Source organism: Chelon labrosus (assembly GCF_963514085.1).
Source record: "Chelon labrosus genome assembly, chromosome: 2".
Taxonomy (NCBI): Eukaryota; Metazoa; Chordata; class Actinopteri; order Mugiliformes; family Mugilidae; genus Chelon; species Chelon labrosus.
In genome coordinates, this window is record NC_140338.1 from 22,487,706 (window position 1) to 22,513,595 (window position 25,890).

The following is a 25,890-nucleotide window of genomic DNA, read 5'->3' on the forward strand; positions in this document are numbered from 1 at the left end:
TTGCAGTATGAAGTAAAATGGAATTAGAGTCTTCAAGGACTGTGGTTCTACATAACCTCTACACACAACCAAGGCAGGACAACACAGAACTAAGTCATCTCTATAGAAAGGGACTGATGGGGTAACGAGACACAGAGGAAGCCAAAGAGGAGGGAGCAAACAATCACACAGATGGGAAAACACAAGGGAAATAAAACTGTGGGCAGGCTGAAGTCAACAAGATTCTCTGTTGTCTTCTCAACAGTCAGAGACAGGTTGTTGGCTCTGCACCAGGCTGCTAGCTGTTGCTTCTCCTTTCCGTGTACTGACTCGATGTTCTTACTGCTGACACATAAATTGTATCACCCAATTCTGTGTTACACATTGTTAGCCAACTTCTTTTCAACTAATTACTATGTACTGGTTACTTCTTTGCAACCCTGAGTCCACTCCACTCTCCAGAACTTAGCAACTGATGAAGGTATCTTTTACGGAATAGTTCTGCATAACTGTGTTGCAGGAGGTCTGTAGCGATGGCAGGTGTCAGCTTGTCCTCTGCATGGCGGCTCAGAAGAGGAGAGCTCCTGTTTTTTTGGCTTTCCATAGCTGGTGAGTCAGTGATTCAGATCTTTGGCTGTAGAACATTAGTGGTTTGTATAACACACCTTTCTATACATGCGTGAGTAGACATTGGGCGCATGTGTGACAGTACATATGGTCTCTTTGTCGCAAAACATGAAAGATACAGGTAATTCTTTTGGTCATCAAACTCCATATTCATGGCACGGAATAAATGAGGTCTTCTAAAAGAAAAATGCTACTCCCAAACAACAGTTCCGAAAACATAAAAAAGCGTGATCTTTGTAGTAGATGACTGAAGACCCTCTCATTCTGTTTTTGAAAATTCCAGGAAACACAGGTGGTAGCACAGGTGTGTTAATAATTGTGCTGTGAGGTTAGATAACATGGAGCTTAACCATTGGGGGCCTTGAAAGTAAGCAAAATGGTTTTAATCTACATGCTAGATTTTACAGGGATCCAATGAAGAAAAGTTATAATTTGAGAAACCATTCACATCAAAGAGGTATCAAACATATGGCCTGTGGACCAAAATAGGTCCGCCAAAGGGTCCAATCTGAATTTGCAAAGTGTGAAAATGACACATTTTAATTTCTAGCAATAGGTAATTTCTACCTATTGCTACATAAAACACTTTACAGTCACAATGCCACTAATTCAGAACAACTCACACATTCTCACACCAGTGCCAAGCACTTGGAGCAACTTCGGGTTCAGTGTCTTACTTTTTTTGTCTTGAAAATTCCTGGTAAAACTGGTCCTATGTGGTTCTTGACTATCACAGAATACAGACTTAGATGCAGTACAATAAAAGACAATTCAACTGGATATGTATGATATATAAGATACGACAGTTTTGATATTAAACTGGCTTCTCACCTGGAATATTTTAGGTTTTGTGGATTAATGATTGTTGTAGGACAGGAAGGGATCTTAGTATGCAATATATTAAAAATTTTCCGGATTACAATATGTCTTTAAAACTACAGGGTCGTTTTTGGGGAGCAAAGTTTATGTTTCCATGACCTTCTAACTTGTGTCAGTCAATACTACTTCACATCTGCTTCCTCTCCCTTCAATTATTTCCTTCAGTCCCTTCGTCCCTCCTGCAGTCTCCACCCTCTCTCTCCCTTCCAGTCCAAATGTCAATCGTTCCTCCTCCCTGGCAGATCTTCCCTCTGTCCCAGGCAGATCTGGGCACTCTTTTCTCCAACTCCAGCCCCTTCTCCTACTCCCAGAGTCTTTTCACGGTATCCCCGTCTGATCAGTCCTCCAGACCGAGGCTTCAGGCTTCGTTTGGCTCTCACTCAGTAACGCAGGTAAGTGGAAAAGGACAGATGATCTGTGAGAGAGGCGACTGAAGGTGGCGCAAACTCTTTCATACCTTTCTGTCTCTTTCCACAGCTCGTATCAGAGTCTGTCCTTCCTTTACCTCCCCCTCTGTCCGCATCCGTCCTCTCAGACAATGTGGCGAGAGAGAGGGATGAGCAAGGGCAGGAGACGTTCAGGGTAAGAGCCCTCTTCCACAAGCGAGGCATCGTCAATACCGAAGGGACCTGCATCACCCTGCATGCTTTCAAGGATACAAAGGAGCACAAGGCCTCCTGTATCACACAGGTAAGGATGCCGTTCTCTGTGTTTTCTCTCTGTCTTTCACCCACTCATTTGTTTCACTGTTTCCCTCTGCTTCTTTTTATCAGTTCAACATTGTCATGTTTCCCAGCCTCCTTTAGGATTGTGTGTGGTTACTTTGACGCTGCCCAGTGACTGGTTTGAGGACCAACACGCCAACCAGTCACATCTGGATCTGAACGTTCACCTCAGCCGACGGGCACAGAAGCAACACCGGGGCCGGCATCATAATGGCTACTTCGTCAACCGTCAGCGTAGATCTTCTCTCTCTCTGAGGTGAGGGGATGAAGTTGAGCATTTATTCTTTTAGTTGAAGTCAAAAGAGATGAATCATCACAATGTGATGTCTGCCAAAATGGTGGTAGCCTCTATTGTTTCCACTCTTCATATCATATCAGCCCTCCTCTTCCTCCTCCTCCTCCTCCTCTTTCTCCTTCTCCTCATCCTCCTGGAGCAAGTTGCCTTGAAAAGACCAACAGATGCATTTCAGAAGAGTTGTAGTTCCCTGATTTACGGATGGATTAATGCCTTCTTCAGATACCGTCCAGGTGCTGATGGAGATGCTCCAAAGGATGCTCTACGGGCTCCCATATACCAACGGGGCCCTATGAAAAACCAGATACAACTTTATTACTCATCCTTCGATGCAGTGGATCACCTAAAGCCGACACCACCAGGGTATGTAGCAGAAGGGTAACATGTACAAAGACGTCCTTCTCACTTACATGTGGTATTTACATTTCTATATGTGTGCGATGCAAAATGTATACAGAGTGGAAATTATCTGGAAACCAGGAACACAATGCAAACAAATCATCTGAACTATATTTGAAGGTGGCCACACCCTGATCGGTTGTCAGTATCCAGATCACATGTTCATACCAAGTGTAAAGAGGACTCTCACTGTTCCTCCTTTCAGATGTGTTGAGGGCAGAGCAGCTGAGTCCCAGAGGCAGCTCTTCCATATTAAAGCAGTGACACTAAAGGAGCGGCAGGAGGACAAGGGAAGAGATGAGAGCAGGACAGATGACGCCTGTTCGAGTGAACTTGAAGAGGAGCTTAGTGTGGATTCCCATGTTGTGATTCGCTATCACAAGGGACCGGTGCTGATAGGCCAGCCACTAAAAGTGTCTGTGAATTTGAGAGCCAATTTCAGTGGGCAGTTTGTTGTCATCAGGTAATTACAGAACGACATCAGTGCAACCGTTGTTTGTGCGTCTTGTATCACTGAGCGCCAACAAACACTTGTATTATCATGTGTGTGTGTCCTCAGGCTAAAGGTGAAGAAGGGTTTGGTGTCCATGGTGGTCCAGAGGACTTGGACATCTGACCTGTGGGCAGTCACCTTGGAGAGAAGTCAAGGCTCCAAACACGATGTGGTGTCCATCTTCTGCCACAAACACAGCCCATTAAAGAAATTTCAAAAGTAGGTTTTTAAGGTGATTCCACCTCAGTTCTATGTGTTTATGAAGTTGAAGTGGTAAACACAAGCAGGCAAATAGAGTGAGTTCCTCGACCTATTTCGATTATATTTCAACCCTTTTATCATGCCAGGAGGATTTTGAGGTGGAGGAAAAGGGGGGCTGAGTGGGAAATTTGCCTTTGAAACAACACAATAGGTGAAAGGTGAGAAGGGTCATAATCAGGCAAGAGCTTGGAGCCACTTTACACTTGTAAGGCTTTCTTACAGTGGAGAGACCACAGAGAGTTGAATTCACAGAAGTAAGATATGTTGTCATTGCATGGGTTGGGAGTGTTGAGGTCTGTAGTTGGTGTGTTGACTTGACGAAACCAGCTTATACCCTGGAAGGTTTACTTTGCAGCAGCAACCATAACAACAGTTTGCTAACACACTACATAACCTGCTGTGTCTTTGTTCATTCTCTGTGTCCATAAATTACGGTGATCTAGTTTCCGAAGAAGCACAGAACGCTGGGGTCTGTTTGCTGAGTTCAAATATCAATAGACTTTCTCAGGAATGGCTTACTTGTCTTTGATACTCGTTCATGACGTACCCGTAATGCACAGGATAACTTTCCAAATTAATAGCCAAAAGATCTGACCACCGCTAGAAAGAAAGGAAAGGGGTGCCACTATGACAAAGCTGATGGCTGCTCTAACAGCCCAACAGTTAGAAGAAATACGATAGGCGTGATTTGTCTGAATCTGAGAACACTTTGGGTAAGGGGAGTGAGATCTGTTGTACTAGCAGCTCAGTTGCTGATGTCTGTCGGCCTGCAGTCCAACTATCCTCCAGCAGGTGGTATGTCTGTCAGTCGACGGCCTGAGGCAGAGCTTTGGCGTTGCCATGACAGTGACTGCTAAGTGGTGGGTGGAGTACTCCGGGCGTGGTAACCCCCTATCATCACATGGGACAGCTCCGACAGTCTTCTCATTCGCTGATCGACATATCTTTGGCATTGTACCCATCACAGAGGTATTTCGTTATCTTAAGTTTTTAAAGATTTGCTTAATGCCATCCAGTTATTTTGATTGCCTTCCTTCTGATCTTTTGTCCTCAGAGTAACACAATTATCAACACAGCCATACTAACCAACCAGCCGGTGTCACTTCCTGTCATTGTGCTGGCCGTGAGCAACGATGAGATGGTGTCAGATGTTACGTCTGCAGTCACTTGTCACTCTGCCAGCGAGAACACTGTGAAGGTGCAGCACAGTTGACAACACACATTATTAAGATTTGACTGACATTTCACAAAAATCCAGGTACACTATTATGACACATATTGTCATCTTGACTGGCCTTTCACTGAAAATATTTACTGCTGGAAACAAATTTGAAGAGGACATCTCTACACAGTCACAATTAAAGTAAACCAATTTCATTGGCACTGCATCTGTATCTCCTCCACACAGGTCTCCAGTGATTGCTCCGCCCTGTTTGTTGATGGCAGTGAATCCAGGTTGGGCAACACCTGTGCAGTGGTGGAGTTCTCATTGGGAAGATTCAGAGGGTCTGTGTGTCTGGAGGTATGGGCTCCAACTATGCCCCTGCGAGTGTCTTTGGAAGATCCCGTTCTCAATGCTATCGATGGCTGGAACCTATTCACAGAGGAAGGGTATGAGACAGAATCAGTGTCTTCATATAGCTTCAGTTGACTTCTCCATACGCTCTCATTTGTTTCTCTGCATAACAAAATATATGTTTGGCGGACACCAAACACTGCACATGACCACAAACTCACCGTCCCCACCATGAAGCATTGCGGTGGCAGCATCATGCTGTGGAGATGCTTCTTGCCAACAGGCTGGGGATGGCTTGTAAAGGCTGAGGGTAAAATTAATACAGCAACATAAAGGGAAATCTTGGAGGACAATCTGATTTAGTCTGCAAGAATTATGAGGGAAAAGCTTTTCAAACAAGACAATGACCTTCAGCACCCAAACATTTAATCTATGAGGTTTTTTGTTTTTCTTGTGTGTCCACAGGTGTGTGCCGGTCTATCAGCGCTCCTCAGTCCATGTTCTAACTCAGTTCACAGCTCAGGACACCCACGGTAGAACCACACACCTGCTGGGCTCTTTAGATTGGTTCATGGATGTGACAGATCTCGTCAGTAACTGGCTGAGAGTGGAGGATCCCCAAGTGGCATCCCTTGGCCCCCAGAACATCTTGATTGGTTTACGACCAGGAAAAACTTCCCTGCATGTAGGTGACAGATATCTGTTTACTTTGACATCGTCACTTTCTGACCGTCGTCACACTGCCTCTCTCTTTCTCAGGTCATCTCTGAGCAGTGGGATGGTGTCCTGGGCAGATGTGATGTCACTGTGACCTCTGATGCCGTTACTCCAGGTGACCTGTCTGTGCAGGTGGTCAGTGGCCTTGGCATGTCAGTCATGACCAGCCCCGCCCACTCCTCCATTATCACAACAACAGTGACGGCTTACAACATCCTGTACAATCATCACCAGGTGAGAGAGCTGCTATTTATTCACATAGTGTAGGGATTTATGTGAAATGCCTCTTGAATTACTGGACAGATATTTCTGATCCCCAGACTGTGATCCCCAAACCTCTACCACTCTCAGTTTATATATGTATTTGCTAATTTATGCAATAGTCATGGCATCTGCTCAACAAATGGGCGAACAGCCGCAGAAAATATGTACCTTGGCTTCAAAAAGCAGCTGGATTTAATAAAAGTTCTTGGTTTGTCCAGAGTCAGAACAGCTGCAGCTGAAAATATCAGCGATGCCTCATCTGTCCATCTGCATTCTGCTACAAAACACATTTTGTGCATTAACTGCAAGCATGTGCTCAGTGATTACTGTGCTGGTTCATTTTGGTTCAAAAACAATCCATTTGGTATTACAAATGTTTGCAAATGGAGGCTGCATGGCTAGGTGCTTGAACTTGGTACGTGGCAATGGGTCTGATTGAAAGGCCTGAATTAAAGAATTAGCAGGTGTGGCCAAACACTTTTGTACATATAGTGTATCTTAGCTTTCATATTGCTACTGGAAGTATTATTTTAGATGAAAGCATGCTCCCATGACGCCAGGTTTATGCTCCCCCAACAGCGTTTCACACTGTCTGAATAGAATTCACAACAGTATTGTTTTTATGTTTTTTTTTTTTTTTTTTTCACTAGTGAGTATAACATGACATTAGTTGTATATGAATTGTTGAGTTGAGCCAAACAAGCAGGCTTCTGACTAAAATAAGATCACAAGCGGAAATGATAAAGGTCTGGTTTTCTCTGACGTTGAGGTTAATTAAGGACCTAATAAACTTTCCATCATGTCTCTGCAGGAGGCGTCCATCAGCGTCTGGCTCCAGTTCAGTGATGACACCGCCTCGCTCCTCTCCTCCTTCGATGACCTGCCCTTTTCCCTGCATCTCTCCTCATTGGCTGAGAGCGTTGTTGTGGTGACACCGAGCCCCAGCCAGCGCATCTTTGCCCAGGGCGATGGAGGCGGGCCTTTACTGCAAGCAGAACTTCTGGTTTCTACCTGTGCTGACCAGCTCATCACGTCCAACTCTATCAGAGAGGGTGACAGCGAGTGGACTGACTCCAAAGGTGGAAGAAGCACCACGAGGCTGGCAAGGGGATCTGGGTGGATAAGAGTGAACCTAGACCTGGGCTTGGGCTTCCTGCACCCAATAGGGAAGAAGGATGAGGAGGGCGAGGAGTTTGAGTTTGATATTTCAGACATGTTGGTTGATTCAGACAGTGTTATGTACACATCAAACAAGGATGAAAGTAGGAATGCGAGCGACTACTATGAGAAGATCAGGATGCCAAACGGAAAGTGGAACGAGGGCAATGGAGGGATGGTCAGTAGGAACACTCTGGAAAGAGCTGTGCTGATGCCAAGCCTGGAGGAGGGCACTGTGTACTTCTCCCCAAGCAATGAGAAAAAAGGACTGAGGGAGGAGGAAAAGGGCGGGTGGGGAGATCACGATTTGGAGATCGGCATGGGCGCTGTACTCTCTCTGCTCTGTCTCTCTGTTGTCCTCTTTCTGGCAAACTGTCTCCCCTGTGCCCTGCAAGACAGGAGGAGGACAAGAACAGTGGAGAAGAGAGAAGGAGAGCTGGAAGGAGGTATAGTGAAAGAGGAAGAGATAGAAAGGAACGAGGTAGAGGACGGGAAACAAGAGGAGATGAACACAACTAAAGACGAGCTAACGATGAAGCAGGAGGAGAACAGTGCAGGTTATAAAGAGCAAGAGATCATTTGCTAAATTTTGTTAAGCACAAAAAACCCACAAAGCTGCATTTGAATCCAGTAAGTTAAGCTCATCAAATTCTACCTGACAGAGCAGTCGTATTGATATATGTTCTCTACTCTTTCTGGCATTGGATCAGAAGGTAATAAACTGAAACTATGGTATATTGTTGGGAACAAAGAATTTTATATGATTCCTTTAAGTATGAGTGGTGGATTCAGCAAAGCCTTTTTCAGCGAACTGCAGGTCAGAGTTCCAACCCTGTAGAAAATCACACCACACAAGAACAGGAGAAAAGAATATCCGAATGAAATATAAGAGTTTGGGGGATTTTTTTGTTTTAGTCATAAACCCATTTTCCCACGCAGTACCTTATCGACACTATGTATATAGAGACATCAAGTCACGTGTTGACCTGGTCTCCAAATTCACTAGATCCCAAACTTATCAAGTATCTGTGGGATGATCCACAGAGGCCCCTCCCCTCAACCCATAGGACCCAAAGCCCCCCACTAACAGCATCCTGTTCCCAGACACCACAGGACACCCTCAGAAGGCCCATGTCCATTCTCTGATGAGTCACAACTGTTTTGGAGGCAACAAGGGAGACCTACACAATATTAGGAAGGTGGTCATAATGTTATGCCTGATCAGTGTACTTTGACATCAGGTATAGTTAGCAGATGGTCGACCCACAAGTCATAATCAAAATGTCAAATGTCTGTGGACATTATTTCCTTTTAGTGTGTTTTTTTTTTTAATGTGTGAATGATTGCCACATGTGTCAGTGTATGTGTGTACAGTAACTGAAATGTGCGAACACGAGACGCTGACTGCTGGTTTCTGGGTGACAGCCTCCTGTCCAGTGATTATGAAAAGTCAAGATAGTGCCATCACTAGTTAGGAGAGCTTATACGTAAAGCATTTTAACATGCACACGGCTTTGAGGATCTTTAGGCTTTTGTAGGGATTTGACCCTTTTTTTCTAATGTTTATGTTAGGCAGAGAGAAATTATACTTTGGTTTGTGTATTTTGATTGGATTATCTTGATAATGTTTCTTTAGATAGATTTCTCTGTGTTATTTTGCCCATGTTGAAGTTCCAACTCCTTATAGATTTGTAAATAATGTTGTGAATAAATACCTCAATGGTTAAATCTCAGCAATGTGTCTCTGTGGCTCTTTGGAAGATGGATTATTATTATTATTACGTTGTGTGATAACCAACTGGGGTCTCACTGTCTGCATTCTGTACCATCCTGAAACAGCATACTGTAAAAAGCTTGTTGTGGCTCTTTTTTACGGCACTCAAACAGCTTAAATGCCCGAAAGCAGAGCTGAAGCATGTTCTTTGTGAAAAGATGATGACAAAAAAGGTGCACTCCCCTCATCTGCTGTGGCTGTGAGAGAGATCCTGGGTCAGTTGGTGGACATGAATACATAATGCTTGTCTCTGGTCAACTCGTGTCAGAGCTTTAGACAGGTATGTCCACCAAGTATCTCGAAAATGTTATGTAACTTGGAGAGATTTTTCATAAACTGCAAGCCGTTTTATTCATCAAATGAGATTTCCTCCTTCATTCAGGTGGGTATTCACATCCCAGCTAAAGCACATGACAGACTGCAAATCCTTGCCAACCAGATAACCTCAGTCATAGGAGATCAGAGTGGCTAAGTAAAGCTCCACTAAAAAGCACATGCGGAGATAGGGTCTGCAGACTCATATCTCTGCTCACACAAAGAAAAATAGTCGAGTCCCAAAATAGATAAATAGCCCTGGATAAGATGCAGTAGGCATTTTTGAGGAAAAGTACTTAAAGTGTTGTTTCTATATGATTTTTAGGCGCTGAATCCATTTCTGCCGTATAACAAGTTGTAAACATCACCGTTTTGGCATAAACAATAAAAACAAAATGGCTGCCAAAAAAAACGTTTTTTAATGCAGTTATTGCAGTTTAAACATTAAACAATAGAACTAAACTGTACATTCTCAGAATATTTAAACATGTAAATGATGAAAAAAACAAAATTAACATGAAAGGGACAGTTTTTAATGTTTAAATGGCTGCTGGAACTTGAAATTTCAACAAAATCAAGCAACAATAGTGTGATCAGAGATACAGTATTCCAAAAGTTATTTGTTCATACAAGTATCATTGGACTTTCTGCATTTGCAAGATGCAGTGCATGGATTAGGCTTGCAGCCGCACCGGGCTGTCTTGCACCCAGTGGTGCAGGCACAGGTGATTAACTCCTCACATGCATCTGGAACTGGGGGTAGTGACATGAGTTGAGGAATAAGGGAATTCCCTTCTGTCTTCCATCCCATGGTTTGAGGGGGTGGCAGAACTGGCTGCTGCAAGTGGGCCTGCCGCCAGACCAAAGCCTGGAAGTGAGAGCGCTGAATGTGGAAGTAGAGAGCGTCTCTGGTTGGGGGCAATCTTTCTATTGTCATGCCCTTGACAAACATGCTTGCTCGAACTTCATTGATGTTATCAGCATCCTTTACACCATAGAGTTTGCAGAAAAACTGTTCTGCATTCTGAATGGTGTGGTCACTCAGTTCAGGACCTTCGCCAAGCCCCGTTAGTAGATGGGAATACTCATTGAAAACTTCCCAGCATGTCTTCTTTGAATGTCCTGCAATGTATGAAGTTGAGTCACTCCCAGTGAGAGCATGGAAACTAGGAAGTAGCTTGAGGACCTGTGGCTCCATCTGCAGTTGTTCCACTACAGCATGAACTGGGATGTACTTTCTCTCCTTTGTTGTACCTGTCTTCATCCAGATCTTTTGGCACGGCATCATGTGGAAGTGGGCAATCAGCAGTACCAAGATGTCAGTGTCTCTTGCAGAGACAACAATGTTTGATGCTTTGCTTCTGATGCAGTGAAGGATAATTCTTGTGTCTGCTTCTTCATGTTTAGCTTCCAAGCTGTCAGTGTTTAGGGTTGTATTAGATGCTTCAACCCTCTCTTCATCGCTGAAGCCACCTGCAGCAACTATAATCTTGGTGTCTGGTGCTCTCACAATCAGCTGTTGTGATAGAAAGCGAGCAAAGTCTGCCTTGTTGTCCTCGTGAGCGATAAAGTTCTCCCATTTTGTGGGAAGAGGTAAATCTCTGCCCTCAACTGGTCTTCTGATTGCCACCAAGCCTCTTCCACGCCGTTTACGTGTTCCACTCTTGATTGAGTGTGTGTGCAAATAAAATACACAATACAAAGCACAACTGTTAATTTCACTACACTTTGTCTCTTCGAGTCTGTGGATTTCAGTTCAGATATAAAAATTTTGATTATGCAAATTAGCACATATTTAAATAGATAATGCCTAATTTGCATATGTAAACATTACATTTAAGAAAACTTGTAATACAATTTTTTTTTATCTCTATGTAAGTGAAAAACTGGAAAAGTTTTATGGTAATATCTATAACTTAAAAATTTTACCCTATCTACCTGTACTGTTTCGGCTGTGAATAATGCACCTACCGTTTCGATAACAACTACAAGAAAATGGGACCCTTATTTCAATGTTATACGGTGGATCCTTATTCAGGAAACATTGAACTTTCTAAAAATGAGGTATAACAACTTTTCCTCAAAAATGCCTACAGGGTTACACAATCTTGAAGATTCGGACCTGACTAAAATTATTAAGGTTTAGGTTGTAATGTCTTGGGCCACTACATTCCAGAGGTGGGACGTAACCAAGGACGAAATTTTGATTTCAGAAGTGGGGGGGACACAAGTATTTTTAATAAAACTCTAATCTTTCAGTTCACTGTGTTTTCTAGTAGTTCTTCTAGTTTTCTATTGCTACTTTTAGATAGATAGATAGATAGATAGATAGATAGTTTTTTTAATTAATCCCAAACTGGGAAATTTCTCTGTTGCAGCAGCAATGTACAGGCATTCAACACCATACATAAACTACAGTTCTGTATTCTATCTCGTGTGTTGAACACAGTGACATTTGTGAAAGATCTACAGTAAGCATGAAAGACAAAAGGAGTGCAAATACAACCAGGATTTTAATGTAATATTTAAAAATATTTGTTATAGAACAAAAGAGAAAAAAAGGGAAGAAGGCCTTTCCACTGCAGTCCACCCCAGCCAAACCAACAGATGAGGACATCCGGCAGACTGAGGTTGCTTCCCATGGTGGTCGCAGCTCTAGGCCCCACGTCGTCACCAATTATCCACACTGTATCTATGAAAGGAAAAAAAGTATAAGTAAAACTAAACTATTATGTCACATTTGAAGGGTTAAATGGAAAAAATAATACCACTACATATATTGACAGTCTTTAAATAAAAATTGTTTGTCCTTTTAAGACACTGTAATATCAGCAGTCAAGTATCAAGCCAGATGATACTTACAGTTCCTGCTCTGTGTAGCAGCTAACATAGGCATGGAGGAGACATCAAGGGTAGCCATGACTTGAACCAGTGACTGAAAGAGAATCATCTTGTAATAAATATAAATGTACCCTTTTCAGATCATAATGTCATTTATAGTAAGAACTTTAAACAGCAACCAGCACACGTAACGTTGTTTATTAACGATAAACACATTCAAGGAACATCCAATCCACTAAAGTTGTGTAAAATCTGAATTAAATAATAAAAATATAACTTAAAAGTTTAAATGTTCAGTTATTTGATTCAGGTTCGTTAATGCTGTAGAGTATTGATATTTTACGATAACTTGACAAAGTTCTGCAACACTCGACAAAATCTACAGCTGTAATTTAACCAAGTTATTACATCTATTTATTTGTATAGCGTTCTGACTCCTGTGTAATTGTTATTTTTCTGTCATGTTTATGTTGCTATGGTGACACCTGGTGCTAGAATGTGGTACTACATCAACATGTATTCCGTTGTAACGGAGCCGTTGCCGGTCAGTTACTCGTCAGTTTGATGAGATGCGTGCAACAGCCGTTTCCTCGTTTGATCCTTGGAGTAAATACGTCCGTAAGTGTTCAATGAATGAGATACTGCTAGTTATGAAAGAGTTACATAACTGTTATAGCGTAACATTTCTAAAGATAATAAGTAACAAAATGTTCGTTTTAATGTATGAATACTTGTGTGTTAGCATGACATGTCTAGCCACTCTGTGTATTGCTACCTATAGTAACCTAGCAAAGAAGTGAAATTAGTTCAAGTAAAGTTTCATGGAAGAACGCTCTTCATTTTATTCTCGTTAGCTATCTGTCAGTGCTTTGTAACGGACACAACTGCCAGGACAGAATAGTATAACTAAAAATAAGACATAAATCATTATTTCGAGAGTTATACAGCTTTGGGTGAACTTACCTCAAGCATGGTGTGGTTTCTGTTGCTAATTGCTATCATTAGCTTTTTGATGATTTTTTGGAAGCCAGTTTACAAAGTTAGCATTGCTATGGGAACACATCGTTTTGATAGTATATAGCTAACGCTAGCTAGCTCTCTTGTTTAAAAAACAACAACCCAATAACCGTCAATTTATTATTAAAAATGATCCAGATGTTCATGCAGGACCTCGATCTGGTCAGTTCAGTCTAGATTATTCTGTTTGAACATTTTTCGTTTTGTAAAATTATCAACGGATGAATTGTTTCATTAATGGCAAAATAATTTTTACTTTTTACTTAAGTACATTTCAGAGCCTGTACTTTCTTACTTTTACTTGAGTAAAGGAGTAGGGGTGGGCGATATGGACAAAAAATAATATCTCGATATTTTTGGCGATTTTAACGATAACGATAATTAGACGATATCCATTAAAAATGTGTTTTTAAAAGTCTGAGTTACTTAATCACTGATAATAATAATGGGCACAATGTTGAATGAAAACAGTTCTTATTTATTTTATTTAACATGTAAGTATTCAAGTAAAAACAATTCAGACAAAATACAAAATACCAATTGAACTAGTGTAAGAACATTGACCTCTGAGTAAACATGACTTTTATGAGACCTTATAGCAATTAAAGAGAGTAAAATCAACGTCTATCATTTATTTTGAAGTTTCATTTCCGTCATGACCGTGGATAACCTCGTTCACTTTAAAGTAGCGGCTGCACGCTGGACGCTAGCTAACGCCCGTTAGCTTCCAAGCTAGCGCTAGCTGACACAATATGGAGCGATCAGTTTGTATGTTCGCCCACATCAATGTCGAGACAACGGATTTTCTAGAGTATGCGGAACAGTTCAAGTGTTATCAGACATGCTGTAAGGAGGGAATTTACATTGTTCTCGGGAGAGGCCTGTGATAACGGCCGGGCCTCGGGATGCAAACAGCTCAGCTGACAAAAAGCAGTCGGGAGACAGCGGTGCGCCCTGCCGCTCCACTCACCTCACTCATATTCCCCGCGGTAACCATGCCTGTGTCAGAGATGATGAGGTGTAGGCCCACTACAGCAATCACGTGACGCCCTGCTGCAGCCAAGGGCTTCTGCTGCACGCACCTCTGAATGCTTGGAGTTTTAATGCGTGTTTTGGAGTGTTTTTTTCGGACTAATTTAAATACTCGATAATGTGAATTTGCACATCGTTAACACAACAATCACGATATTATCGCAGACGATATATATCGCCCACCCCTATAAAGGAGTTGAATCAGTACTTTTACTTAAGTACAGACTGTGAATACTTTTGCCACCTCTGGTGTTATATGACAAGACATTGAAAGAAATTGTTAATCCTTTGGTTAGCTTGCCACCAAATAATAACTTTAACCTTAACTTCTACCATTAATATTTCAACCTGCTATTGAAATATTGTCTGACATATTTTAATGTAAAGTCTATGAATCAAAAACCATTTCAGACTTTTAACTAATGATACTATTCACATCACAAAAGTTTTATTCAAATCCTAACTTTAACTTTATTCAACTCATTATTTCATTAATAAATCTTAAGTGAATAGTCCCAATGAATGTATGAACACAAATCAATATATTCATGCAAACAATGACACTGATTGGTCGTTAGAGCCCTAATTGGAATTAAATGTTTTTTGCAACTAAATCTAAACTGGTGACGCATTTAGAGCATCACCAGATGATAACCACCTTGATAACTTAAAAAATCATTCTTAGCCTTATAAACTATTCACAAAACAATGTCCCCACAAGATCCATTTAAAAGCTGTGTTTGAGCTTTCAATAATTTCACATGATCTTCATCAGCAGATGAACCCTAACATCAAACCCTTTCAATTTTATGAAGACAATAAATGAAGAAAATTTGATATGATTAAAATCTCCAGAACAGTAAAAGGATCTTGTGGACAAAAATGTTTTGGTGAAAGATGTTTTGTGGTCTAATAGTGATATGCATTGAGACTAATAAAAGATTTGTGTCTTTGTATTCTCAGCCTCTTAATATTTCCAGATGACCACACCATTCAAGTTCTATTATGCTGCACTGTCTGGAAAAAAGTACGTGTGCTATCATTTCATTTTCAGGCTTTCTTGATTCAAATTGTCTGTTCGCTCTCAGTCGGCTCGCAAAGCTGATTTTTAAACCCATTCATTATCTACCCTACGGCTGTAGTGACCGTCTGACTTTTCAGTGATATATCTTCACATGCACAAAACTGTGCAGACCTTAAGGCAGCAGGCTTTGCTGATTCTGTAACTTTTCATCCTGAACGATCACATGTTCAGCATTTTTAAGTAAAGCTAGCGTGCCAAGCTAAGATGCAGAACATAGTAAACATGGCAGTGCATATGGTATTTGGGATCGTGTCAGGAAGCTATACTGTACTCTCACAACAAAAGCTGGAGGCAGTAACAAAGTAGCATGCTTCACATATTGTAAAGAAAGCCCACAGTGTCAGACTGAGTCTTGTTTGTTATGTTTGATCTCTAAAAACAGTGACCTATTTCATTATTTCAACCACTAAGGAATGTCCCAAACAGTGGTCTCTAACAGTGCTGTCCCTTTGGCGTTGGAGATTATTAAGACAAGGCGCTCACTAGATCCATATGTTGTGCTGCATGGTGTAATGTAAAACCTCTCGTCTTTCCTGTTCTTCCCTCTGCCACTTCAGGCCTCAGACCGTGAGATGCAGTGGGTGATCCGGATATCTGTGGTGGTGGTAGGTTTGGCAGGGACTGGCCTCACCTTCCTGGACAGCAGTGTCCTGGTCTTCTGGCTTGTGGGTGTAGACATGTCCTACACTATCATGTTTCCTCAGCTGGTCCGCATCCTGTTCTTCAGTGTGTCTAACGGCTACGGAGCCTCTGTGGGCTACCTGATGAGAATCATCATGAGGGTCCTGAGTGGTGAGCCCCTCATCGGCCTCCCACCTGCCATCCAGTTCCCTGGCTACCGGCTGGACTCGGAGGGAAAGCTAACCCAGTACTTTCCCTTCCGCACTGCCATCATGGTCATCTCGCTTGTGTCCATTCTGCTTTTTTCATGGCTAGCCTCATTAATATTCAACAAAGGTCTGCTGTCTGAGAAGTGGGATGTCTTTAAGATAAAACGCAAGCAGCAAGTGACAGCCAACGTCAAGGATGTCAAGAGGACCAGCACTGAAAATGAAGACGCCTCTGTGGACAAGCAGCTCCTGGATACCACCAGCTGTTGAGGAGGCTCAGAGAGGACTTCATTGTCCACCGGGGTGGAAATTTGTCTTCAGCTCACCAACACAGAAGACAGGCAGTACTAAAATACAAAAGTTAACATAAATACAGGCACACAGCATTGCATTGACATAGTAATAAATACAGTAAAGCAGTGGATGGCAGTTCAAATCACTATATGCCTATTGGTCACTTAGTTGTGTTAAGAATGCCAACGGCATTAGGGATAAAAGACTTTTAAAAAAAAAAACCTTGGCCAGAGGGACATCTGTAGAACCCAGCGTATGCCAGCCATGTCGTTGGCGTAGGCACGTACAAAGTACCCGGACATTTCACTCTTGATACATCGGAACTTTTCTGTGAGCGAGTACGTACGGAACATTTCTGTACGTACGCAACCTTCGTACAGGATTGTTCACAGAATTAAAAGCTGCACTGAAATCTACGAACAAAACCCCTGCATATCCTTTAGGAAGTGTAAGCTACTATGAGACTGAATCTAACAGAGTCAGGACAGCATCATCCGTACCTCTATTGCTTTTGTAAGCTAACTGGAGTGGATCAAGTGACGTGTTTCGCCTCTTCAGCCTTCTGCCTGGTTCTGGGTATCCCCTCTATCCTGGTCGGGGCTGTGGCTGCGTCTACAGGTGATTCCATTTAACTTACACCTCTGGAAAATTCTTAAGCTGAGGAAATGCTTGCCTCAGCTTAAGCCCAAATTATGCTTCCGCGTTGACACAGCGCGTCCGTGCGTACGGACCTATTACGGACCTATTGCGTCCTTGCGGACCCCCGTGCGTCCTACGCAAGGGCCAGACGCGCACCTCCCAAAAATCCTCGACGCGCGTCGAGGCGACGCAACAGCAACGCAGCAGCAACGCAGCGGCAACGCAGCAGCAACGCAGCGGCATTGGCTGTGATTGGTCCGCTAACTACATCCGCTGGAGACCGCTTTTCCGGTTTCCACTCATAAACATCATTGTCTCCTTTGTCGTGCCCTAATTTGCAAAAGAAGTATTTCTTCCTCTGCTTGAATAATTTGGAGCTCCAACGCCAGTCTCTCTGTCTCGGTGTCCATCGTACACTGTGACTACGGCAAAAGCCGGAAGGTAAATAACGAGGCGAGATAGTCACAAGAGTCTCGGTTGGTCGGTCACAAAAAATTATAGCGCCCTCTACCGGTGTGGCATGAATTTCGACACATAAACCCCACGCAGAACCATCACGGTCTCACGACTGCGTCCGAGCAACTGCGTGGCCATTGCGTGACCATTGCGTGATCACTACGCGGAAGCATAATCTAACCGTTAGTGTCTATGCTGTCTTATATTTTTTCATTTGAAACAAAAATAAGTTACTAATCTTTCTCCTGTTTTCACTGCTCTGCACTACTCTCCTTACTCTCAGACTGGAACTCTACCAGTTATGGACTACCCACCCCATATGAGTGTGACCAGGCGGGATCCATCCTCCCGATTGCTCTGCAGTACCTCACACCCCCCTACATCTCCATCTTTGGCATTGGAGCAGTAGCTGCTGCTGTCATGTCGTCCATGGACTCAGCCCTGCTGTCCTCTGCCTCATTATTCTCCTCTAACATCTACAAGAACATCATCAGGAAGCAGGTGAGAATTGTTTAACAAGATGTCAATCAATTTTATTTTGGCCAAATGTACATACACACAAAGGATTGGTTCTCACTCGCACATGCACTACTTGCTGCATGACTTTGCAGCAAGTAGCCACGCAAGCTCAAGGGCCCTTCATCCAGGGATGTAGTGGGAATTTGAACCACTACAGTCTCAAGTCCCAAAGAGATAAACATAACTTTAACGGGCCAACTTACTGAAAGATCAGTTTAACTGTAATCAGAAATACAACAGGGAAAAAGGTTGTTGAGCTTTCTCTATAATGTCAAGACTTGCAAGTGACACTTTCTTCTTGCTCCCAAAACAACCCAGTAATGAGAAAGAAACGTAAAGACATTCCCTGATCTATATACGCTGTTCTAAAGGCTTTGGGATGTAGGGATGACTTCCTGATGTACTTGGTAGCTGGCAAGCTAAGCGCTAAATCACTACGCAACAACTCAAACCGCCACCAAAACAGACAGAACGTTCAAGACTGACTCGTGTCATAATGATGAGTAAAGACACCTTTTCAGATGTATGATTCAGTTTTATCAGATAGGAGTCCTGAATTGAGATTAAAGCTCGGTCATAGAAAGAGATGGTGTGTAGGAGACAGTAGGAGAGACAACTTTCTGTGTTTGTCTGATGGCTGACAGACATGGAGGAGGAAATATTGGATTTCATGCCCATCACAGTTGTTGTGGACGGCACTGACACAACATGTAGTTACCATGCCACAAATGTTAGAACTATCCAAAATGTCCATGGAGAATGTAAAGAGACTGTATGAGTAAAGTGACTGAAGTTCAAATGTAAACAGGAAGGTATGGAGCTTCACAATACCTACATCAAAGGTGTGACACATGACCATAAATCTGGCTTAAGTCAGCCGAAAAAATCAGAGAGGTAGGCTTGGCAGGACAAAACATCTTTCACCAAAACATCTTTTAGCTATTGTAGCAGAAAGGTTTTTGTCCACCCAAAAGAAAAACTCCTCTTAAAGGTAATCATATGTTATTCAACTAAATGGCTGAAGTCATGTCCACAGGAAAGTAGGACATGTCGTATGTGGTCTAATAGTGATATGCATTGAGACTAATAAAAGATTTGTGTCTTTGTATTCTCAGCCTCTTAATATTTCCAGATGACCACACCATTCAAGTTCTATTATGCTGCACTGTCTGGAAAAAAGTACGTGTGCTATCATTTCATTTTCAGTCTTTCTTGATTCAAATTGTCTGTTCGCTCTCAGTCGGCTCGCAAAGCTGATTTTTAAACCCATTCATTATCTACCCTACGGCTGTAGTGACCGTCTGACTTTTCAGTGGTATATCTTCACAGGCACAAAACTGTGCAGACTTTAAGGCAGCAGGCTTTGCTGATTCTGTAACTTTTCATCCTGAACGATCACATGTTCAGCATGTTTAAGCAAAGCTAGCATGCCAAGCTAAGATGCAGAACATAGTAAACATGGCAGTGCATATGGTATTTGGGATCGTGTCAGGAAGCTATACTGTACTCTCACAACAAAAGCTGGAGGCAGTAACAAAGTAGCATGCTTCACATATTGTAAAGAAAGCCCACAGTGTCAGACTGAGTCTTGTTTGTAATGTTTGATCTCTAAAAACAGTGACCTATTTCATTATTTCAACCACTAAGGAATGTCCCAAACAATGGTCTCTAACAGTGCTGTCCCTTTGGCGTTGGAGATTATTAAGACAAGGCGCTCACTAGATCCATATGTTGTGCTGCATGGTGTAATGTAAAACCTCTCGTCTTTCCTGTTCTTCCCTCTGCCACTTCAGGCCTCAGACCGTGAGATGCAGTGGGTGATCCGGATATCTGTGGTGGTGGTAGGTTTGGCAGGGACTGGCCTCACCTTCCTGGACAGCAGTGTCCTGGTCTTCCGGCTTGTGGGTGTCGACTTGTCCTACACTATCATGTTTCCTCAGCTGGTCCGCATCCTGTTCTTCAGTGTGTCTAACGGCTACGGAGCCTCTGTGGGCTACCTGATGGGAATCATCATGAGGGTCCTGAGTGGTGAGCCCCTCATCGGCCTCCCTCCTGCCATCCAGTTCCCTGGCTGCCGGCTGGACTCGGAGGGAAAGCTAACCCAGTACTTTCCCTTCCGCACTGCCATCATGGTCATCTCGCTTGTGTCCATTCTGCTTTTTTCATGGCTAGCCTCATTAGTATTCAACAAAGGTCTGCTGTCTGAGAAGTGGGATGTCTTTAAGATAAAACGCAAGCAGCAAGTGACAGCCAACGTCGAGGATGTCAAGAGGACCAGCACTGAAAATGAAGACGCCTCTGTGGACAAGCAGCTCCTGGATACCACCAGCTGTTGAGGAGGCTCGGAGAGGACTTCATTGTCCACCGGGGTGGAAATTTGTCTTCAGCTCACCAACAGAGAAGACAGGCAGTACTAAAATACAAAAGTTAACATAAATACAGGCACACAGCATTGCATTGACATAGTAATAAATACAGTAAAGCAGTGGATGGCAGTTCAAATCACTATATGCCTATTGGTCACTTAGTTAGGGATAAAAGACTTTTAAAAAAAAAACCTTGGCCAGAGGGACTCTATAGCGTCTCCCAGACTTCAAAAGTTCAAACTGATTAAAAAGAGGGTGGGAGCTGTCTGCCAGGACTTGCTTAGTTTTCCTCCCCGTCCTTGTGGTATAAATGTGGGTCAGAGACTTTGGAGGTTTTCCCACAATTTTGCTTGCCATTGCCACAATCCTATTTAGTTTGTTCTTACACTTACAGCTTTAGTGACCCAACCAAGCAGAGAGATGAAATGTTAGGACACTCTCTATGTGTGCAGTATACACAAGCTCCAGAATCACCGGACTGACCCCAGTATTCTCAGAAGGTGAAGCTGCTGTGAACATGTCTTAAAAACAAAGTCTGTGTTTTCAGAGAAGTGTCGCCAAACGACCGACATCTGTAGAACCCAGCGTATGCCAGCCATGTCGTTGGCGTAGGCACGTACAAAGTACCCGGACATTTCACTCTTGATACATCTGAACTTTTCCGTGAGCGAGTACGTACGGAACATATTTGTACGCACGCAACCTTCGTACAGGATTCTTCACAGTATTAAAAGCTGCACTGAAATCTACGAACAAAACCCCTGCATATCCTTTAGGAAGTGTAAGCTACTATGAGACTGAATCTAACAGAGTCAGGACAGCATCATCCGTACCTCTATTGCTTTTGTAAGCTAACTGGAGTGGATCAAGTGACGTGTTTCGCCTCTTCAGCCTTCTGCCTGGTTCTGGGTATCCCCTCTATCCTGGTTGGGGCTGTGGCTGCGTCTACAGGTGATTCCATTTAACTTACACCTCTGGAAAATTCTTATGTTTGCTTGCCTCAGCTTAGTGTCTATGCTGTCTTACATTTTTTCATTTGAAACAAAAATAAGTTACTAATCTTTCTCCTATTTTCACTGCTCTGCACTACTCTCCTTACTCTCAGACTGGAACTCTACCAGTTATGGACTACCCACCCCATATGAGCGTGACCAGGCGGGATCCATCCTCCCGATTGCTCTGCAGTACCTCACACCCCCCTACATCTCCATCTTTGGCATCGGAGCAGTAGCTGCTGCTGTCATGTCGTCCATGGACTCAGCCCTGCTGTCCTCTGCCTCATTATTCTCTTCTAACATCTACAAGAACATCATCAGGAAGCAGGTGAGAACTGTTTAACAAGATGTCAATCAATTTTATTTTGGCCAAATGTACAAGCTAAGATGCAGAACATAGTAAACATGACAGTGCATATGGTATTTGGGATCGTGTCAGGAAGCTATACTGTACTCTCACAACAAAAGCTGGAGGCAGTAACAAAGTAGCATGCTTCACATATTGTAAAGAAAGCCCACAGTGTCAGACTGAGTCTTGTTTGTAATGTTTGATCTCTAAAAACAGTGACCTATTTCATTATTTCAACCACTAAGGAATGTCCCAAACAATGGTCTCTAACAGTGCTGTCCCTTTGGCGTTGGAGATTATTAAGACAAGGCGCTCACTAGATCCATATGTTGTGCTGCATGGTGTAATGTAAAACCTCTCGTCTTTCCTGTTCTTCCCTCTGCCACTTCAGGCCTCAGACCGTGAGATGCAGTGTGTGATCCGGATATCTGTGGTGGTGGTAGGTTTGGCAGGGACTGGCCTCACCTTCCTGGACAGCAGTGTCCTGGTCTTCCGGCTTGTGGGTGTCGACTTGTCCTACACTATCATGTTTCCTCAGCTGGTCCGCATCCTGTTCTTCAGTGTGTCTAACGGCTACGGAGCCTCTGTGGGCTACCTGATGGGAATCATCATGAGGGTCCTGAGTGGTGAGCCCCTCATCGGCCTCCCTCCTGCCATCCAGTTCCCTGGCTGCCGGCTGGACTCGGAGGGAAAGCTAACCCAGTACTTTCCCTTCCGCACTGCCATCATGGTCATCTCGCTTGTGTCCATTCTGCTTTTTTCATGGCTAGCCTCATTAGTATTCAACAAAGGTCTGCTGTCTGAGAAGTGGGATGTCTTTAAGATAAAACGCAAGCAGCAAGTGACAGCCAACGTCGAGGATGTCAAGAGGACCAGCACTGAAAATGAAGACGCCTCTGTGGACAAGCAGCTCCTGGATACCACCAGCTGTTGAGGAGGCTCGGAGAGGACTTCATTGTCCACCGGGGTGGAAATTTGTCTTCAGCTCACCAACAGAGAAGACAGGCAGTACTAAAATACAAAAGTTAACATAAATACAGGCACACAGCATTGCATTGACATAGTAATAAATACAGTAAAGCAGTGGATGGCAGTTCAAATCACTATATGCCTATTGGTCACTTAGTTAGGGATAAAAGACTTTTAAAAAAAAAACCTTGGCCAGAGGGACTCTATAGCGTCTCCCAGACTTCAAAAGTTCAAACTGATTAAAAAGAGGGTGGGAGCTGTCTGCCAGGACTTGCTTAGTTTTCCTCCCCGTCCTTGTGGTATAAATGTGGGTCAGAGACTTTGGAGGTTTTCCCACAATTTTGCTTGCCATTGCCACAATCCTATTTAGTTTGTTCTTACACTTACAGCTTTAGTGACCCAACCAAGCAGAGAGATGAAATGTTAGGACACTCTCTATGTGTGCAGTATACACAAGCTCCAGAATCACCGGACTGACCCCAGTATTCTCAGAAGGTGAAGCTGCTGTGAACATGTCTTAAAAACAAAGTCTGTGTTTTCAGAGAAGTGTCGCCAAACGACCGACATCTGTAGAACCCAGCGTATGCCAGCCATGTCGTTGGCGTAGGCACGTACAAAGTACCCGGACATTTCACTCTTGATACATCTGAACTTTTCCGTGAGCGAGTACGTACGGAACATATTTGTACGCACGCAACCTTCGTACAGGATTCTTCACAGTATTAAAAGCTGCACTGAAATCTACGAACAAAACCCCTGCATATCCTTTAGGAAGTGTAAGCTACTATGAGACTGAATCTAACAGAGTCAGGACAGCATCATCCGTACCTCTATTGCTTTTGTAAGCTAACTGGAGTGGATCAAGTGACGTGTTTCGCCTCTTCAGCCTTCTGCCTGGTTCTGGGTATCCCCTCTATCCTGGTTGGGGCTGTGGCTGCGTCTACAGGTGATTCCATTTAACTTACACCTCTGGAAAATTCTTATGTTTGCTTGCCTCAGCTTAGTGTCTATGCTGTCTTACATTTTTTCATTTGAAACAAAAATAAGTTACTAATCTTTCTCCTATTTTCACTGCTCTGCACTACTCTCCTTACTCTCAGACTGGAACTCTACCAGTTATGGACTACCCACCCCATATGAGCGTGACCAGGCGGGATCCATCCTCCCGATTGCTCTGCAGTACCTCACACCCCCCTACATCTCCATCTTTGGCATCGGAGCAGTAGCTGCTGCTGTCATGTCGTCCATGGACTCAGCCCTGCTGTCCTCTGCCTCATTATTCTCTTCTAACATCTACAAGAACATCATCAGGAAGCAGGTGAGAACTGTTTAACAAGATGTCAATCAATTTTATTTTGGCCAAATGTACAAGCTAAGATGCAGAACATAGTAAACATGACAGTGCATATGGTATTTGGGATCGTGTCAGGAAGCTATACTGTACTCTCACAACAAAAGCTGGAGGCAGTAACAAAGTAGCATGCTTCACATATTGTAAAGAAAGCCCACAGTGTCAGACTGAGTCTTGTTTGTAATGTTTGATCTCTAAAAACAGTGACCTATTTCATTATTTCAACCACTAAGGAATGTCCCAAACAATGGTCTCTAACAGTGCTGTCCCTTTGGCGTTGGAGATTATTAAGACAAGGCGCTCACTAGATCCATATGTTGTGCTGCATGGTGTAATGTAAAACCTCTCGTCTTTCCTATTCTTCCCTCTGCCACTTCAGGCCTCAGACCGTGAGATGCAGTGTGTGATCCGGATCTCTGTGGTGGTGGTAGGTTTGGCAGGGACTGGCCTCACCTTCCTGGACAGCAGTGTCCTGGTCTTCCGGCTTGTGGGTGTCGACTTGTCCTACACTATCATGTTTCCTCGGCTGGTCTGCATCCTGTTCTTCAGTGTGTCTAACGGCTACGGAGCCTCTGTGGGCTACATGATGAGAATCATCATGAGGGTCCTGAGTGGTGAGCCCCTCATCGGCCTCCCTCCTGCCATCCAGTTCCCTGGCTGCCGGCTGGACTCGGAGGGAAAGCTAACCCAGTACTTTCCCTTCCGCACTGCCATCATGGTCATCTCGCTTGTGTCCATTCTGCTTTTTTCATGGCTAGCCTCATTAATATTCAACAAAGGTCTGCTGTCTGAGAAGTGGGATGTCTTTAAGATAAAACGCAAGCAGCAAGTGACAGCCAACGTCGAGGATGTCAAGAGGACCAGCACTGAAAATGAAGACGCCTCTGTGGACAAGCAGCTCCTGGATACCACCAGCTGTTGAGGAGGCTCGGAGAGGACTTCATTGTCCACCGGGGTGGAAATTTGTCTTCAGCTCACCAACACAGAAGACAGGCAGTACTAAAATACAAAAGTTAACATAAATACAGGCACACAGCATTGCATTGACATAGTAATAAATACAGTAAAGCAGTGGATGGCAGTTCAAATCACTATATGCCTATTGGTCACTTAGTTGTGTTAAGAATGCCAACTTCATTAGGGATAAAAGACTTTTAAAAAAAAAAACCTTGGCCAGAGGGACTCTATAGCGCCTCCCAGACTTCAAAAGTTCAAACTGATTAAAAAGAGGGTGGGAGCTGTCTGCCAGGATTCGCTTAGTTTTCCTCCCCGTCCTTGTGGTATAAATGTGGGTCAGAGACTTTGGAGGTTTTCCCACAATTTTGCTTGCCATTGCCACAATCCTATTTAGTTTGTTCTTACACTTACAGCTTAAGTGACCCAACCAAGCAGAGAGATGAAATGTTAGGACACTCTCTATGTGCGCAGTATACACAAGCTCCAGAATCACCGGACTGACCCCAGTATTCTCAGAAGGTGAAGCTGCTGTGAACATGTCTTAAAAACAAAGTCTGTGTTTTCAGAGAAGTTTATCTGGCAGTCCAGTTCAAAAGTTTCCACAGTTTCAACAAGTTGACCATCAAGTGAAATCGACACTACTGTCAGATCTCGTTTTGTGCAGATAACCAACTTTGTTTTTGAAGCATTGATTTCCAGCTTGCTATCTAAGCACCATGCTTCAAAAGCTTTAATGTGAGCAAGATAGGAGCTCTCGCCAGAAGAGTCCATCCTTGCTAACAAATAAAC

At 43.3% G+C, this 25,890-nt stretch overlaps 4 protein-coding genes across 4 annotated transcripts; all 4 read left to right on the forward strand.

Annotated features, from left to right (window-relative positions):
* Positions 1-512: 512 nt before the first annotated feature.
* Positions 513-7,899, forward strand: tmem132a (transmembrane protein 132A; the record flags this gene model as incomplete). Its single annotated transcript, XM_084570011.1, has 13 exons — positions 513-588; positions 1,651-1,877; positions 1,963-2,175; positions 2,282-2,466; positions 2,728-2,868; positions 3,110-3,367; positions 3,464-3,616; positions 4,432-4,627; positions 4,713-4,856; positions 5,067-5,269; positions 5,640-5,859; positions 5,934-6,125; positions 6,967-7,899. The coding sequence occupies 13 exons, from the start codon at positions 513-515 to the stop codon at positions 7,897-7,899; spliced, it is 3,141 nt and encodes a 1,046-aa protein (XP_084426137.1).
* A 9,945-nt stretch (positions 7,900-17,844) lies between these two features.
* LOC311494627 (high affinity choline transporter 1-like) lies at positions 17,845-20,772 on the forward strand (the record flags this gene model as incomplete). Its single annotated transcript, XM_084553769.1, has 2 exons — positions 17,845-18,096; positions 19,908-20,772. Coding segments are annotated over 2 exons (795 nt in total), but the record flags the coding sequence as incomplete, so codon positions are not given.
* A 499-nt stretch (positions 20,773-21,271) lies between these two features.
* Positions 21,272-23,080, forward strand: LOC311494632 (high affinity choline transporter 1-like; the record flags this gene model as incomplete). Its single annotated transcript, XM_084553777.1, has 3 exons — positions 21,272-21,431; positions 21,544-21,803; positions 22,177-23,080. 3 exons carry the CDS (start codon positions 21,272-21,274, stop codon positions 22,756-22,758), a joined length of 1,002 nt encoding a protein of 333 aa, XP_084409903.1. The 3' UTR covers positions 22,759-23,080.
* Positions 23,081-23,234: 154 nt separating this feature from the next.
* On the forward strand, positions 23,235-25,574 carry LOC311509259 (high affinity choline transporter 1-like). Its single transcript, XM_084574385.1, has 3 exons — positions 23,235-23,739; positions 23,894-24,111; positions 24,524-25,574. The coding sequence occupies exons 1-3, from the start codon at positions 23,580-23,582 to the stop codon at positions 25,064-25,066; spliced, it is 921 nt and encodes a 306-aa protein (XP_084430511.1). The 5' UTR covers positions 23,235-23,579; the 3' UTR covers positions 25,067-25,574.
* Positions 25,575-25,890: the final 316 nt, after the last annotated feature.